Raw genomic sequence first — 17,337 nt, 5'->3', positions numbered from 1 at the left:
TTACTGAACCAATATTGATAATTATTATTAACTAAAGTCCATAGATTACATTAAGATTCACTTTTTGTGTTTAACATTCTATGGGTTTTGACAAATGCAAAATGTAACGTATCCACCATTTTGGTATCATACAGAATAGTTTCACCTCCCTTAAAAACCCCCTGTGCTCGCCCATTCATCCCTCCCTCCAAGCCCTGCGCAATCACTGATCTTTTTATTCTCTCTATAGATTTGCCTTTTCCATATTGTCATATAGTTGGAATCATATAGTATAGAAAACCTTTCAGACTGGGTTTTCACTTAGCAATATGTGTGCCAGAATCTTCTGACTTATTTTTCAGGTCACATTCCACTACAAAGGATACCATTTGGAAAGGAATCTCTGGAAACTGTTCCCATGGGGTCGTATGGCGGCTCCCAGCAGACTGATCATCGTGTCACTGCAAGCCTGGATGATGGGATGCTTAGAAAGGTCCCTGGTTATAATGGACACGATATGCCACAGCATGCTTGCACAAATACATATCACCCTTGTCTTTGTGAATGAAAAGCAAGTAAAAACAACAGGGAAAAAGTGGGTTTCTGACAGGATTAGAGCAGTAGGCACATGGTGGGTCCAAATTCCCCTGGGGAGCAGCCCCATCCCCTGCTCCCCTAGACGAGGAAGGTTTTGAGAGGCCTAAGAGGCCATATGATATACTTAGGCTAAATTACATCTAGGTGCGACTACCACTCATCTAACCCTAGTATGGGGCACCCAACATTTTTGGGTACAAAATATGTATCCTAACTGCAGTACCCAGGCCATTAGTACACAATGGCAACAAAATGCATAGTGGAGTAAGCAACATTGGCCCATAGACAGAAAAAGGCTTTAGGGGACATAGGTACTGTTGTGTTCATTGTGGGGCAAGCTGAACTCATTTTCAATGAGAAGCAGCAATCGGAGGGAAAAGACCGTTGATTAGAATAAACAAACAGAAGTGAGTTCTCTCGTAGGAGGAAAGCAAGGGATGGGAGTCAGTCTGGAAAGATGATGAGGCTTTAGTGAAGTGGTTCAGGCCAACCCAACAGGTAACGTGGATAGTTCTAGGACCCACCTGTTGCTGGGAAAGGGCTTGCACCTTGACCCACCAGGGTTTCTTGACTATTTTAAAATGGATAATACTTTAATAAGTAGCCATGAGCAGCGGCCCTCCATCCTAGCTGCTGAGCCCCAAGGGGCACACTTATGGGAATTTTGTGGACCTCTAAACCTATGGAAGCCCTCAAGGGGCATGTGCAATTACATCAATGCACCATGACTACCCTTGACCCAAGAATAGATCAAAATAAGACATATCCTGAAGTCCAGTTAGCAGAGGTAGGGCTTGTACTCTGAATACCACCTGTGTCCTCCCCATAGGAGGGAGGTGGACTCTGCTATACAACAGTATGCAGTGGAAACCAGTCTCAGTACGAGCCTGAGCTGAGACAGAGTGACTGGCTTTATCCCCAGCTGACTTCGAACCCAGAAATAACTGAACCATGGCCAACTGTAATAAAGCCTTTCCGTAATAAAATCTGGTAAATGGGCAGGGCCAATTCTGTTGCAAAGGCCTAACAAATAGCTCTGTAATTCTTATTGATTTGTTCCATAATGAAACTGAATTTTACCATGACCATACTTCAGTATGGTGTAACACACTGGCACTGTTGGTAAGATTCAACTACCTTATGTAAGTCAGTCACAGGGTAATACTGATATTGATGACCAAATGTATTGGGAGATTGAGTCAAAGTCTTCTGAGAATGTAATGCTGATGGAAAGTGACTGCCCTGAGGAAGAACTGGATTTAACTCACCATCAGCTAATTTCTATGCTAAACAGTTTCACACAAATTTATCATAAGGTACAGATGGTGGTAGATGAAGGAGGAAAACAGGTAATCAAATTAGTACAAAAATATGAAAGTGTATGTAATGGCTCTATAGGACAGATTAGTTGTTTCTTTAAGTCTATCCCTACCCTATAAGGATTCCTGCCAACGTTAGGCATATTTATGCTGATACTATTGCCGTATCTGTTATATAAATGCTATACTGAAGGTAAATGCTCAAATGACTGTTTTGCTGTAACAGAGCCTAGGCCAAGGGCCAGGGGGGTGGCAGGTGCAGTTAAAGATCGATTCAGCAGGCCTGGGTGTTCCAACACTACACATTCCAAAAAAGGGCTGGCCCTTGACCAGCTCTTAGTAGATAACCACTAAACACGCTTGGAATATCTTGCCTGATAAGAGTGTCTCTGTTTACCTGAGGTGGAGGCACAAGGAGAATGACTGCTATTGGGTACAGGGCATTTTTGTCAGGTGATGAAAATGTTCTGAAATTGATCATGGTGATCGTTGCACAACTCTGAATATTGATTCAAATTGGACTGTACACCTTAAATGGGCGAATTGTATGGTATGTGAATTACACCTCTCAACATAGCTGTTACTAAACAAAACGAATCATGAAATCCTGCACATGACAGAAAATCCAACAGGAATGGAAGTCATATCCTACATTCTCCTTCTCCTCCCACCTTCATTACATCACCGTGGTTCCCGCATGTCCAATCTCTTTGAACACAACCACCCCCGCCCCCTCCACAGCTCAGTATCACAGCCCACGTTCCCCTCTAGGAGTGGAGGGCTGTGGATTTTTACCTGGGTTTGCTTGATCAGCTGATGGAGCTCTGTGAGCAGTTCTGCAATGCGGGAATCAGCAGACACGAGGGCCATGGTGTGGTATACGGGGGCGCCTGGGGTGGAGGGGGAGCAGAAGAGAGCCTTGTTAGTGGCTGTTGTGGGTTAAACCATTCTCCTGAAAGATATGCTGAAGTTCTAACCTCTGGTACCTCTTACTTGGAAACAGGGTCTTTGCAGATGTAATTAAGATATATGTTAAGATGAAGTCACCCTGGAGTCGGGTGGGCCTTAATCCAACATGACTGGTGCCCTCATAAGAGAAGAAACAGAGACACACATACAGAGAATGCCAGGTGGAGAGACAGACACACACCGAGGGAAGACAGCCATGTGACAGACGCAGAGAGAGAGTGCAGCTATGCAGCTGCAAGCCAAGGAATATCAAGGATCGCTGGCAACCACCAGAAGCTGGGAGAGAGGCACGGAACATACTCTCCTTCTGGGCACCCAAGAAGGAACCCACCCTTGATTCTGGAACTGATACAACCCCTTGATTTTGGAATTCTAGCCTTCAGAACTGTGAGAGTACATTTCTTTTAAGTCACCCAGTTTACGGTCGTTTGTCATGGCAGCCCTAGGAAACTGATACAGCGGCAAGTTGTCCTGGATTTCCTCCCTAATCCAATGATGCTCCTATTCGATATGTTCAACCAAGTCAGGAGTACTTGTTAAGTATCTTCAAAGGCAGTATGTCCTAGCCCCAGCTCTGCTGCTACTATCCTGACAAATGATTCAAGCATTCTGGTTTCCCCTTTTTCTTTAATGTGTAAAATGAGGATTCAAATAAGATTTTATATGAAGACACTTTCTAAGTTATAAAGCATTGTTACTTTTTTTTTACTGTAGAGGGAAGAGAAATTAACTACTAAAAATATCTGACTTAAGGTAAGATGAATGTATTGTGATGAAAATAAAATGCAACAGTAGGTAATTAGAAAAAGAATGAGACAATAAAAGGTAATTTTAAAAGTAAGCTATTGTATAGCCAACACATGGAAACAACCTAAATGTCCACTGACAGATGAAAGGATAAACAAGATGTGGTACATACACACAATGGAATACCACTCAGCCATAAAAAAGAACGAAATAATACCATTTGCAGCAACATGGATGCAACTGGAGATTATCCTACTAAGTGAAGTAAGTCAGAAACAGAAAGACAAATATATGATATCACTTATATGTGGAATTTAAAATATGACACAAATGAACCTATCTATGAAACAGAAACAGACTCATAGACCTAGAGAACAGACTGGTGGTTGCCAAGGGAACCTATTTATGAAACAGAAACAGACTCATGGACCTAGAGAACAGACTGGTGGTTGCCAAGGGAACCTATCTATGAAACAGAAACAGACTCATGGACATAGAGGGTGGTTGCCAAGGGGGAGGGAGTTGGGGGAGGGATGGAGTGGGAGGTTGGTGTTAGCAGATGTAAGCTTTTATATACAGGATGGATAAACAACAAGGTCTTGCTGTATAGCACAGGGAACTATATTCAATATCCTATGATAAACCATAACAGAAAAGAATATGAAAACAGAATGTATATATACATATAACTAAATCACTTTGCTGTACAGCAGTAATTAACACAACATTGTAAATCAACTATACTTCAATAAAAATTTTTTAAAAGTAAGCTACTGTAACTAGGTAAAACTGGACATATGCCTAAAGATAAAAGTAGACTGGAGAAAAAGAACTTTTTTTTAGGATGCCGAAAGTTTTACTTTATACCCTACCTTCTTATAAAGGTCATTCAATTAGTACATCTCCATATCCACAAAGATCAGATTCACACTGCATGTCCCCCACCCCCCGGTAATGAACTGTGAACTCTACGTATTTAAATATGCATGTCTTCTTAAAAATCTCTGCTTTTGTTTATTAAAAGAGTAATACACAAACCAGGAATAGAGGGGAGTTTCCTCAACCTGGTCAAGGGCATCTATGAAAACCCACAGATAACATCATACTTATTGGTGAAAGACTGAAAGCTTTCCCCCCTAAGATCAGCAACAAGTCAACATTGCTCTAGAGGTTCAAACTAGGGCAATAAAATGAAATAAAAGAATCAAGATTGGAAAGAAAGAAGTAAAACTCTCTTCATCTGCAGATGACATGACCTTGTATATACAAAATCCTGAGAAACCCACTAAACAACTCTTAGAACTAACAAAGAAGGTTAAGGGACAGAAGATCAACAGGCAAAAATCAACTGCATTTCTATACAGTTGCAATGAACAACCCAAAAATGAAACTAAGAAAACAATTCAATTTACAATAGCATCCAAAAGAATAAAATACTTAGGAATAAGTTTAATAAGAGAAGTATACAATTCTTATACTGAAAACTACAAAACATTGTTTAAAAAAATTAAGAAGATCTACATAAATAGACATCCCATGTTCATGGATCAGCAGACTTAATATTGTTAAAATAGCACTACTCCCCAAATCGATCTACAGTTTCAACGAAAGCCCTATCAAAATCCCAGGTGGGGCTTCCCTGGTGGCGCAGTGGTTGCGAGTCTGCCTGCCGATGCAGGGGACACGGGTTCATGCCCCGGTCCGGGAGGATCCCACGTGCCGCGGAGCGGCTGGGCCCGTGAGCCATGGCCGCTGAGCCTGCGCGTCCGGAGCCTGTGCTCCGCAACGAGAGAGGCCACAGCGGTGAGAGGCCCGGGTACCGCAAAAAAAAAAAAAAAAAAAAAAAAACCCAGGTGGCTTCTTTGCAGAAATTAACAAGCTCATCCTAAAATTAATATAAAAATTCAAGGGATCCAGAATAGCCAAAATAATCTAGAAAAAGTTTTGCCAATTACAAACCGTACTATAAAGCTATAGTAATCAAGATGGCGTGGTACTGGCATAAGGGTAGACATAAAGATGAATGGAACAGAATCAAGAGACCATAAATAAACCCTTATATCCATGGTCAACTGATTTTCCACAAGGTTGCCAAGACAACTTAATGGGGAAAGAATAGTCTTTTTTGATAAATGGTGCAAGGACAACTGGATGTCCACATGTAAAAGAGTGAATTTGGGGCCCTACCTCAGACCATATATAAAAATGATCTGAACAGACAGTTGTCCAAAGAAGATATACAAATGGCCAACAAGCACATGAAAAGATGCTTGATATCATTAGCCATCAAGGAAATGCAAATCAAAACCACAGGAGATACCATTTCACACTCACTAGGATGGCTATAATGAGAATGAGACATAATAACAAGTGTTGGTGAGGATGTGGAGAAACGATATGAACGGGTAAAGTGTGGTATTATCCAACGTATGAGGGTTCCGATATCTCTGCATGTGCACCAACATGTGACATTCTCAGTCTTTTTGATTATAGCCATCCTACTGGGTGTGAAATGGTAACCAGTGGTTTTGATTTGCATTTCCTTGATGGCTAATGATGTTGAACATCTCTTCATGTGTTTACTGGCCTTTGTGTATCTTCTCTGGAGAACTGCCCTTTGCCATTTTTAATTGGTTTTTTAAAAAATGATTACTGAATTGTGTCCTTTGAAGCACATGTTTTTAATTTTTATGAAGTCCAACTTATTTTCATTTGACTGCTTGTGACATATCTTTTTTCCCTCACACGTGCAACACTATTTTTACCACCACAAGCTTTATCTAATGCATTCTAACCTAGAGAAGAACATGTCCCTTAAAAAAAAAAAGTCTGGCTGCATTAATTAGAACCACACAAAATCAGGGATCTAGAGTTTAAGAGATTCAAAGGGGATAAATTTGAGAATGATCAGCATAGAGGTCGTTGCTAAAGTCTCGGGAATTGACGACGCTAGGGATGATCTGCTGAGCGAGCAAAGAGGAAGGGGGAAAGAGCCCCACTGAACCACAACCAAGGTGAAGGTGTGGACCAAAGAAGAGTCCAGTGGGAAGATCCCTGGAAGGAACGGATCAGCACGGAAAAGGGTTGTTCTCTCCTGCCACATAAAGCAGAATCCTGGTCAGAACCATGCCTTTTACATGCCTACACTGTGCATATTAAAACTGGGGGAATGGGGCTTCCGTGGTGGCGCAGTGGCTAAGCATCCGCCTGCCAATGCAGGGGACACGGGTTCGAGCCCTGGTCCAGGAAGATCCCACATGCCACAGAGCAACTAAGCCCGTGCACCACAACTACTGAGCCTGTGCTCTAGAGCCCGCGAGCCACAACTACTGAGCCCGCGTGTGCCGCAACTACTGAAGCCCACGCACCGAGAGCCTGTGCTCCACAAGAGAAGGCACAGCAATAAGTCGGCACACCACAATGAAGAGTAGCCCCCACTCGCTGCAACTAGAGAAAAGCCCGCGTGCATCAACGAAGACCCAATGCAGCCAAAAATAAATAAAAGTAAAGTAAAATAAAAGTAGAACTGGGGGAAGCCCCCCCACCCCAGCCAGACAGTGGGTTTTACTTTATACAAGCATTGATAGCAAGCACTCCCACTCCACTGCCAGGTAAATCAGTTACCTTCCGAGAATTCTGACACTTCAAGCCTTCTCCCTCCTAATACCTCTGCTCCTGCCCTCAGACCCACCACCATGCAGGAGGGGTGTAGTAGCAAATAAAGATAACAATTTCCTGCTAGCCGGGCTGTGACGCAGACAGAGGTGGAGCCTTGAAGGGGAGGCCAAGCAGAAGGAGGAGGATTTACAGGTGGAGGAAATGTGAGCCTGTTGGCTGAGGGGCGGGAGCACACTGAGAACAGTTAGTCCAAGGACGAGAGAATGGGACTGCATCTGAAGAGGCCGGAGGGTGAGGGGTGGCATCCAGCCCTCAGACATATCCAGTGTCATCTGTCATTATTTGCTGACATTTCTTCTGGTCTGTCTTATCTACACACACTCAAACGCAGATGTCTTGTCCCATTCCACCCTACCCTCCAAAGAGGCTGAAAGGGTGCTCTCCCTCTCTGCCAAGGAAACAAACATTACACTTTTTTCAACAACCAGATCAAAACTGGTCTTGTCTGACCATCCCTAAATAAGCCTAACTTTTCTCTTGACTTTTCCTGGAACCTACCTAGACCTATAAACTGGCTTTCCAGCCAGTGGATGTAGGTAGATCTTTTCTTCCCCAACCAGCCTGGAAGCTCCTCAGGCAAGAACAGTCATCTCTGCTGTCATCAACAACCCCTTTTCACCAATAACCCCACTGGTAAGTAGTGTTGGAAAATCGACAGGAACTTCATATCTTTACTCCTTCACACACCACCTCTCTCCTGCCCTGCCACCCCTCCCCGAAGTTAGGTCCATTTTGAAATTCCCGTAACAACGATTCGTGTTGGCTGGACATCTCCACCAGAGGAGACCCCAAATCACTCTGCCCAGCACAGACACTCCTTATGTGATTCTACTTCTGTATGTTAGAAATGTTCCATAATAAAAGAAATTTTGTTAAATCAATGTACCCAGAAAATATTCTAAAATTAGATGATGATAATGGTTGCACAACTCCGAATATACTTTAAAAGACGCAATAAATTATACATTTTAAATGGGTGAGTCGTATGGTAGGTGAATTATATCTCAGTAAAACTGTTCAAAAAAAAAAATCAGTATGTCCAAAAGCAAGCTCATCCCCTCCCTACTCACCCCACCCCCAAACCCCTAGCGGCAGCACACCGCTCGTAGCCCATTCAGCGCCTACGCTGGAACCTGAGTTACTGCCAACTCCCCCTTCTTCCTCGATCCTCATGTCCAACCAATCGCCACTCTGGCTGATTTACTGCCCCAGTATTTCAGGCCTCCATCCACTCCTTTTCCGTCCTTCACTCGTTGGTTCAGGCTGTATCAGGTCCGTCTCACCGTAACTTATACGGCAGCCTCCTAGCTGGGCTTCCTCCCTGCTTTCTCGTCTCCCTCAAACCCACCCTCTGCAGAGCTCCAGGACTGTCCATCTAGAAGACAAGTGTGGCTGTGTCATTTCCCTACCAAAACCTTTCAATCCCCTCCCACGTCCCCCTGCCAGGAGAAGTCAAGCCCTTAATACAAGACACAAGGTCTCCAAAGAGGTTTCCATCCTCATGTCTCCCCAACTCCAACATCGCTCAGCCCTGTCTGCCTCGCATTTTATATTCCAGTAACACTGAACTGTTCCGCTGTTGACTGGGCGCCGTGTAACTTAAGGTTGTGCTGCTCCCTCTATCTGGGATGTTCTTCCTGCAGGCAGATTACCCCTAATCCTCTGCCTGATTTAACTGTTCTCTAAGACCTGGATTACTACCAAGTCACCCCCTCCTCTAATCATAGAAAGCCCCAGTCTCCTCAGCTGGGTGAAGTTACCTTTCTCTGTGTCCCCATTATACCCTGTGCAGCTCTCCACCACTGTGCCCATCAAATCGTATTACAATTCTGTGTGTGTGTGTATTTGTCCCCTCCCCCAGTGTGTCCAGTCTCTGAGAGCGGGGAGCACTTTATCCTCTGTACCTAGCACAGGGCTGGCACGGTACCCACCATCCTCACTTCTACTCCCATTTAATCTTTAACCATTGCAGTCCGGCGCTCCCTCAGTGCCTGTGATCTCCTGCCAGCTCCTGGAACTTTCTGCTGCACTGAATACCTGACCACACGCTGCTCCTCAAAGCTCTGTTCTCTGGGTTTCCAGGCCTCCAGTCTCCCCTATTTTTCTGTTGCCCTCCTCCTCCACCTCAGTGGACAGTCACCCTGGATCCTCTTCTCATTCTCTAAGCACTCCCTGAGCACTGTCACCAGCTTCAAGCACCCATATTCTGAAACTTCCACATCAGTATCATCAGCCCTGACTTCTCTCCAAGGCTCCCAGCTCAGACCTGCAGCTGCCGCCTGAACGTCCCAACCATGATGCGCCTCAGACACCGTACACTCCCTGCCCTGCACGGCTCTGCCTTCCAGACGTGGGTGAGTGGTGCCCATCACTGTCCAGCCAGCTTCCCAAGCTGGAAATCCTGGGGTCTTCTCCTTGCTCATCTCCAAACCCCATGCCCTTGATCAATCCCCATTCAAATTCTATTGATTTTGCCTCAGAAATTTCTCTTAAATCCAGACCCTTCTCTTCCATCACACCTGTCACTGCCTTAGTTTAGGCTCTCATCACATTACTGCAATATCATCTGTCTCTCTGTCTTACTGTGGTTACACACAAAGTCTGTTCCGCCTAAGGGGGAAAAGAAATAAAAGAAAACCGTTAACTACTAGATAATATATGCACACAGTAAAAAAAATTCAAATGATTAAAAGAAACACAATGAAATCTCCCACCCCTTGAGGCAACCCCTGTTGTATATACAAGAAGAAAAAGTATGTTATCTCATAAAACCTTTTGCAATTAGTAGATGCAGAGACAGACAATGAAATTGACGTTGAAACTTTCAGCCAACCAAAGTGAAAAAGTTGACCTACTTGGTCTGGAGGGGAAGGAGTAGGTCAAATACCAAGCCAGGCAGGGCCTAATCCTGCAATCAGAAGGCAGAGGTGGGAAAGGAGGGCCCTGTTTTTGACAAGAGACCTGTCAGGATGCCTTCACATAAAAACACTGACTTGTGACTTTTAAAATGCTCTCTTCTCACCTCAATTCTGTTCAGTGTGAAGTACTGGGTTGGCCAAAAAGAGCTTATGGAAAAACCCTAACGAACTTTGTGGCCAACCCAATAATTCTGAAGTAATGAGATGAGTGCCAGGATTCTGGAGGCTCACTTTGCCCACTGGGTAGTGCCCTGCCTAGGAGAACCTCATTTTATGATTTTATCATACAATGAACTACTGCTGTCTCTGGAAGCAGTCGGTACTGAGCTCCCTGAAAGGACCATCAAGCTGCTTCCACTACCTTGAGGCCCCTCCCCTGGGACTTGACTGACAAAAGGCAGCGAGTTCTTCCTACTCCAGTGCCCTCTCTTCTCTGGGGTACTCCTTAACCAGCGAGGCAGTCAGAAACTCCCCTGGCTCTCCAAAGTACTCTGGTCGCAACTCTATTTCCATTTTTCCTAATTTAGATGAAAAACAAGAAAAGTCAACAACATCAAAGAATATCTTAAAGCAAATCCCAGCAACCTACAATGATTTTCATTTTGTATGATACCTTCTGTATATATAATATACAGATCATCCCTGACTCACCATGGAGTTATGTTCCGATCAACCCACTAGAAGTTGAAAATATCATAAGTTGAGAATGCACTTGATACACCTAACCTACTGAACGTCATAGCTTAGCTTCGCCTACCTTAGACGTGCTCAGAACACTCACAGTATTAGCCTACAGTTGGGCAAAACCGTCTAACCCAAAGTCTATTTACAATAAAGTGACTATCTCATGTAATTTATTTATTTAAATTTTTTAAAATTTTTAATTAATTAATTAATTTTTTTGCCACACTGCACGGCATGTGGGATCTTAGTTCTCCAACCAGGGATTGAACCCACATCCCCTGCACTGGAAGCATGGAGTCTTAACTACTGGACCGCCGGGGAAGTCCCCTCGTGTAATTTATTGAATACTGCACTGAAAGTGAAAAACAGAATGGCTGCCTAGGTACAGAATGGTTGTAGGTGTGTTGGTTGTTTCCCCTCGTGATTGCCTGCAATACAGCCATCAGGGTAATGAACTGACAGGCATATTTTAGGAGTGTTCCAAGGGGAGGAATGGGGACAGAAGAGCTATAGAGTTCTCACCCTGAGAAAGTGCTCTAACCTTTCTGAGTCTCTATAAAAACCAGAGCACCCACTTGAGGACTAACCACACAAGTAAGGTGATAGACAGTGCCTGGCACAGAGCGTGCACTTAGCAGACACGAGCCGCCTCCTCCTTACCTGTAGATGTGGGTCAGGGGACTGCCAGGAAAAAAGACAGGGACTGTGTTAAGTTGAGCAAAGCAGTCAAAGGCACAAGGAACAGAAAACGCTGATGCATCCCAAGCCTGGGGAAGCAATCACTGCCCCCGCCATTTAAGGGCCCCCTCCTGCTTAAGCTCTGCCTACTGGGTGCGCCCTGCCTGGGAAAACCAACTCATTTTATGATTTTCCAATAAATTACTGCTATCTCTGGATCCAGTCAGCTGTGAACTTGAATTTCCCCAGAAAACACATTCTCAGTAGAGGCAAAGGCTTCTGTGGTTCTCCACTCTGAGGACACTAAGCCTGGTGGTGCAAAGCCAGAATGCAGACTCAGGACCACATCTAACTGAAAGTTCAGGCAGCTCCCAGCTGGGAGGAAACTGAATGTTCAGCCCAAGCTGCCCATAATCTGAGTCCAAGGGTCCCAGCTGATCTCAGCATTAGCCTGTAACCAAGAAGAGGTTACGTAATTCCTATAAGTTTCAGAATTCTTATGAATTTTGAAGCAAGGCCCAGTACCCTAAACCTTCTGGGTCCTAGAACCCTCTTTTTTCCACTTAGATGGCCACACTTTCTTTTTCTACCCACAAGGGGAACCACTGTTCTGATATTTTCCACTACAGACTAGTTATGCCTATTCCAGAATTTCACAGAAACATAATCATGCCATCCATATTCTTTAGTGTCTGGATTCTTTCACTTAATGTGTTTTGAGATTCATCTGTGTTGCTGTGTGTATCAGGAGTTTGCTTCTTTCTATTGCTGAGGTGCACCTATTGTATGAACAAACTGGTTTGTTTACCTGTTCTCTCTGAATAGCATCTATTTCCACTTTTGGTCATTATGAATAAAACTGCTATGAGCAGTCATATGTGATTCTTTTTAAACACACATATTCATTATTCTTAAGTAAATATTTAGGTCTGGTAATAGCACTCTTAATTTCCCTTTGGGAAACCACCCCTCACCTTGGCTCCAAGGCTGTGTATACCACCTGGGCCCATGAAAGTATTATATTCTCCCTGACCACCATGACTGGTTCAGGAAGAGATATGTGACCCAAATCTGGACAAAATCAATTTCAGATCTTTTGCTAGAGCTATCTGCAAAAAGATAACCTCTTTCTGTTGGTTAAGAGTAGCATGGAGGGCTTCCCTGGTGGCGCAGTGGTTGAGAGTCCGCCTGCCGATGCAGGGGACACGGGTTCGTGCCCCGGTCTGGGAAGATCCCACATGCCGCGGAGCGGCTGGGCCCATGAGCCATGGCCGCTGAGCCTGCGCGTCCAGAGCCTGTGCTCCACAACAGGAGAGGCCACAACAGTGAGAGGCCCGCGTACCGAAAAAAAAAAAAAGAGTAGCATGGAATATGAGCCAGCAATTCCACTAATGGGCATATACCCTGAGAAAAACCATAATTCAAAAAGAGTCATGTACCACAATGTTCATCGCAGCTCTATTTACAATAGCCAGGACATGGAAGCAACCTAAGTGTCCATCGACAGATGAATGGATAAAGAAGATGTGGCACATATATACAATGGAATATTACCCAGCTACAAAAAGAAACGAAATTGAGTTATTTGTAGTGAGGTGGATGGACCTATAGCCTGTCATACAGAGTGAAGTCAGAAAGAGAAAAACAAACACCGTATGCTAATACATATATATGGAATCTAAAAAAAAAAAATGGTTCTGAAGAACATAGGGGCAGGACAGGAATAAAGACACAGATGTAGAGAATGGACTTGAGGACGTGGGGAGCGGGAAGGGGAAGCTGGGACGAAGTGAGAGAGTGGCATGGACATATATACACTATGAAATGTAAAATAGGTAGCTAGCTAGTGGGAAGCAGCCGCATGGCACAGGTAGATCAGCTCGGTTCTTTGTGACCGCCTAGAGGGGTGGGATAGGGAGGGTGGGAGGGAGCCGCAAGAGGAAGGAGATATGGGGATATATGTACACATATAGCTGACTCACTTTGTTGTACAGCAGAAACTAACACACCACTGTAAAGCAATCATACTCCAATAAAGATGTTTAAAAATAAAGTAATTATACTCCAATAAAGATGTTTTTAAAAAAGACTAGCATGGAAGCCTGGAACTGATGGAGGCTTTTACCTGCCTGAGGGAGAAATCAACATGGACAAAAGCAGAGCTGAGAAGACACAGAAAATATTGGTGACATAGTTTAGGCTTCTGGATACAGCCATGCCTGAAGCTGATGCACCCAGGACTCCAGATACAGTCAACAGATACTCCTTTTCTGCTTAGACTAGTTTGGGTTACCTTTTTGTTACCTGCAACTGGGAAGTTTGACTAAAAAGAGGTAATTCTTGGGGACAAAGGCTTGAGGTGGAAAGCACATACCAGCTGCTAAACACCCAGCTTAAAACTGTTCTCTGACCCTCTACTAGCAGCCAAGGCCTCATACAAACAAATGCAAACATCCTATACTTAAACCACTCTAAAAAGAATCCCACAGGACTCAAGACAATAAAAGCTTTGTTATTAAGATGCTGATTTCCACTTACCCCCACCCCCCACCCCCGCCCAGTACCTACCATGCTTCTGTACTGAAGCTTACCCAGGTGATTCTCCTTTAAACCTACATCAATGCTACAAGCCCACCTTCTTTACAGCTGGGGAAACTGAAGTTCAGACAGGTTAAGTTATGCTGGTAACTCAGGAAATACAGGTAGTTGAGCTGGGATTGCAAGTCTGCAAACTATAAAATCTATGCTCTTCCTCCCAATTCTAAGTTTTGTCACAACTTCAGCATATTCAATAGCAAAAGAGACCATGGAAGTAGAAGCAATTTGTCTACTGTAAACTGCCAATCAACTGTTAGGTTATTATGATTACACTGAAAGTATCACCAGTAAGACAGTGATTCATTGTGCCATCTGAAAAAAAAAGAGGTAGGAAAATAAAGGTAACAATGACAGCTATTCCTGATTACCTACCATGTGCTAAGCACTCTTGCGTAGATTATCCTATTTAACAATCCTGCAAAGTACTGTTCATAGTACTGAGGAAACTTGAGTCTTGGAGAAATAAACGACTTTACCAAGAAAACACAAACAATAAGTGGAAGAGGTGGGATTCAAATTCAGGTTTGTCTGACTCTGCAACCTAAGCCTTAAGGGCTCAAACAACTTAGTATCAACATCCAACTCCCACTGGTTCAGTGTTCACCATTCGACCTTCCTCTCCACAGATACAGTGACCACAAATCCTGAAGTGACATAAATTGGGTATTTTTTCCGAGGCAGATGACTCACCAAAATTCCAAGTGAGATTCATTTTTAAAACCTTTGTAAGAATCTTTGTATATAAATTTAGAAATCAGAAAAAAAGGACTTTGACTTAACATCCCTGCTTCTAGCTCCAGAAAATTGGTCTCTAAAACTATGGACTCTAATTGGACCTACCCACTGAGAAAAGGGTGCCTCGTGGTGGGCCAGGTATTTATAAAATGGACACTCTGGTTTACCAAACACTTCCAAGGCACTGCTTCAGATCCTGGAGGGCACCTCTCAACTGACCTACAATATCCACGCCGAAAAATCCCAGGGCCCCAGCCTCAAACAAGCACAGACTTTTATGCTTCTGTTATGCCTGCCTGAAATGCCTTTGATCCTTCCCCCTCTTCCCCTCTGGATCTCTCAAATTTACTCGTTTTTCAGGGTCCAAGTCAAATGGCAGCAAAATTAACACTTTTACAGCAGCACTTGCCAACCTTTTTCAAACCATGGCACTCAGAGAACACATTATTTGTATGGCATACTAGGATAGAAGGACAAAGCTGCTTATAGCCAGAAACAACTGGCAGGGAGATCTGGCTGTCCCAGGCCCCTCTCATCTGCCCTGATGCCAAGGGCAACCAAAACTTCCAGAAACTTCCAAAACACGGTACACCAACTTCCGTTCTGGCACCTGTCACACATACACCCGGCGACTAATTGTTTCACTTGTCTCTCCTGCCACACCTCTTAGAAGAGAGGGATGCACTTTTATTTATCTTTATATTCCCAGCAACTAGCACAGGGCCTGGCACCTACCAAGTCCTCAAAATAGACTGCAGAACTGAACTGAATCCTGGAAACCTCTTAGAAACACCGCAACAATTCTGAACCTGGGCTGTTCAATACCTTCTCCTCCCGGACCGCAGAAAACAAATTAGTTGTAACCAATATCCTCTTAAGAGGGATTGTCTACTTACCACCTATGGAGAAAAGGTACTTTCCCTTTGTAAATTCATTCATTCATTCATTAACATTTATCAAGCACCTACTCGGTGCCAGGCATGAGGGGTATACAGCAGTGAATGAGACAGTCACTGCCTTGATCTTAGGAAACTTACAGTCCAGAAAGGAACACAGATATTAAACAGTTTGGTATACTTAATTGTAGGTGAAATAAACACTCTAAAAGGGATGGATCAGAATACACAAATGGCTAAATCTGAATAAATGACAGAGAACGCCAAAAATGAAAACAGAAATTCTCAGGCAGAAAGAACTGACCAAATACCAAACATACCTACAATTGGACACCCAGGAGTGAAACTTCAAAGCCTCAAGGATAAATATGTGCTGACTGATGGAGGAGGAGAGAGAAGAAGCAAAAGACACCTACAATAACTCAAGGTGCTTGGCCTAAGCAACTGGAAGAAAGAGAAAACTGAGCAAGGCGAAAGGTAAAACTCAAAATTTCAGGAAGAGCAATGACTTGAAGGCAGAAATTTTAGAGTTAAGCACAGTAGACGGTATTTATATTTAAAGCCCAGGAAGTGAACACTGAACAGAGATCTAGGATGACGCTTTGGGGCAGTACAACCATTAAAAGTAAGGAAGAGCAAGAATCAGCAAAGAAGTCAGAGAGAGCTGAAGCTAAAGACGAGAATGTTCCACAAGGCAAACAAAAAACGCGTTTCCATTAAAGACAGTGACTAACTGCATCAAATACTGCTAGGGGTCTCAGAACTAACTTAACACTGAATTTGGCGACCTAGAGATGATCGGTGGCTTTGACAAGGCTCTATTTCAGAGGAGGGGTGGGGGCCAGGCCTGAATGGAGTGGGTTTGGAGGAGAAAGGGTGCTGGTGAATACAGGCTGAAATTTTGGCTGCAAACAGGGGCAGAGAGATGAGCCACCGGGAGGAATGTGAAGGAAGAATGAGGTTGTGTGGTTAAGATGGGCACATCTTGAGCAAATAACAGAAGCTGCCAAGGTTCGGGGCCCATCCTCTGCCCTCGTCTTCTCGCACCTGGGCTGGGTACCCCACCTCTCCCGGCCACCAAGCCAAGCTCCACGTGGGGCTGCTTCCCACCTCCGCAGGGCGGGCGGGCGCAAGCGCAGACCTTACAGAAGGTCTGCGCCAGCCCGCCAGCCCTCCCTCCCTCCCCGCGCCCCGCCTCTCCCCGCCCAGGGCGCGTGCGCACCGCCCCTCAAGCGCCGCCTCAGCAAGGCCCGGGAATGGGGATCTTCAGCCCTCCGCTCCCGCCATTCTCCGGGCGGGGTGGGCGAAGGCTGGGGGGGGGGGTGTCCCAGACCGCGACCCATAGCCACCTACCGAGCTACGAATGGAAAAGCACGTCGCGCTGGAAACTGCGACAGCGGGAGCGGGCGCGCGGTCGCTCGAATGCTTTTCAAAGTCTGCGGATAACAACGCGCTTGCGTTCGAAGATTCGCGGCAGGGCGAAAATCACACACGCTTTTTTGCCTTTTATGAGCTTGGTCGCAGCGCGGAGGACCTCTC

The 17,337-nt window shown here is 44.5% G+C and overlaps 1 protein-coding gene across 1 annotated transcript in view; it reads right to left on the bottom strand.

Annotated features, from left to right (window-relative positions):
- SGF29 (SAGA complex associated factor 29) overlaps nucleotides 1-17,337 on the bottom strand; it is a 27,304-nt gene extending 9,967 nt beyond the window's left edge. The window contains exons 1-2 of the mRNA XM_032604797.1: nucleotides 17,152-17,337; nucleotides 2,691-2,785 (exon numbers count right to left, since the gene is read on the bottom strand). Of these exons, the coding sequence (XP_032460688.1) occupies nucleotides 2,691-2,765 (75 nt within the window). The 5' untranslated portion in view covers nucleotides 2,766-2,785; nucleotides 17,152-17,337. The remainder of the gene's footprint in view (nucleotides 1-2,690; nucleotides 2,786-17,151) is intronic.

Source organism: Phocoena sinus, chromosome 15 (assembly GCF_008692025.1).
Source record: "Phocoena sinus isolate mPhoSin1 chromosome 15, mPhoSin1.pri, whole genome shotgun sequence".
NCBI lineage: Eukaryota > Metazoa > Chordata > Mammalia > Artiodactyla > Phocoenidae > Phocoena > Phocoena sinus.
This window is presented reverse-complemented; position numbering and strand designations above follow the sequence as displayed.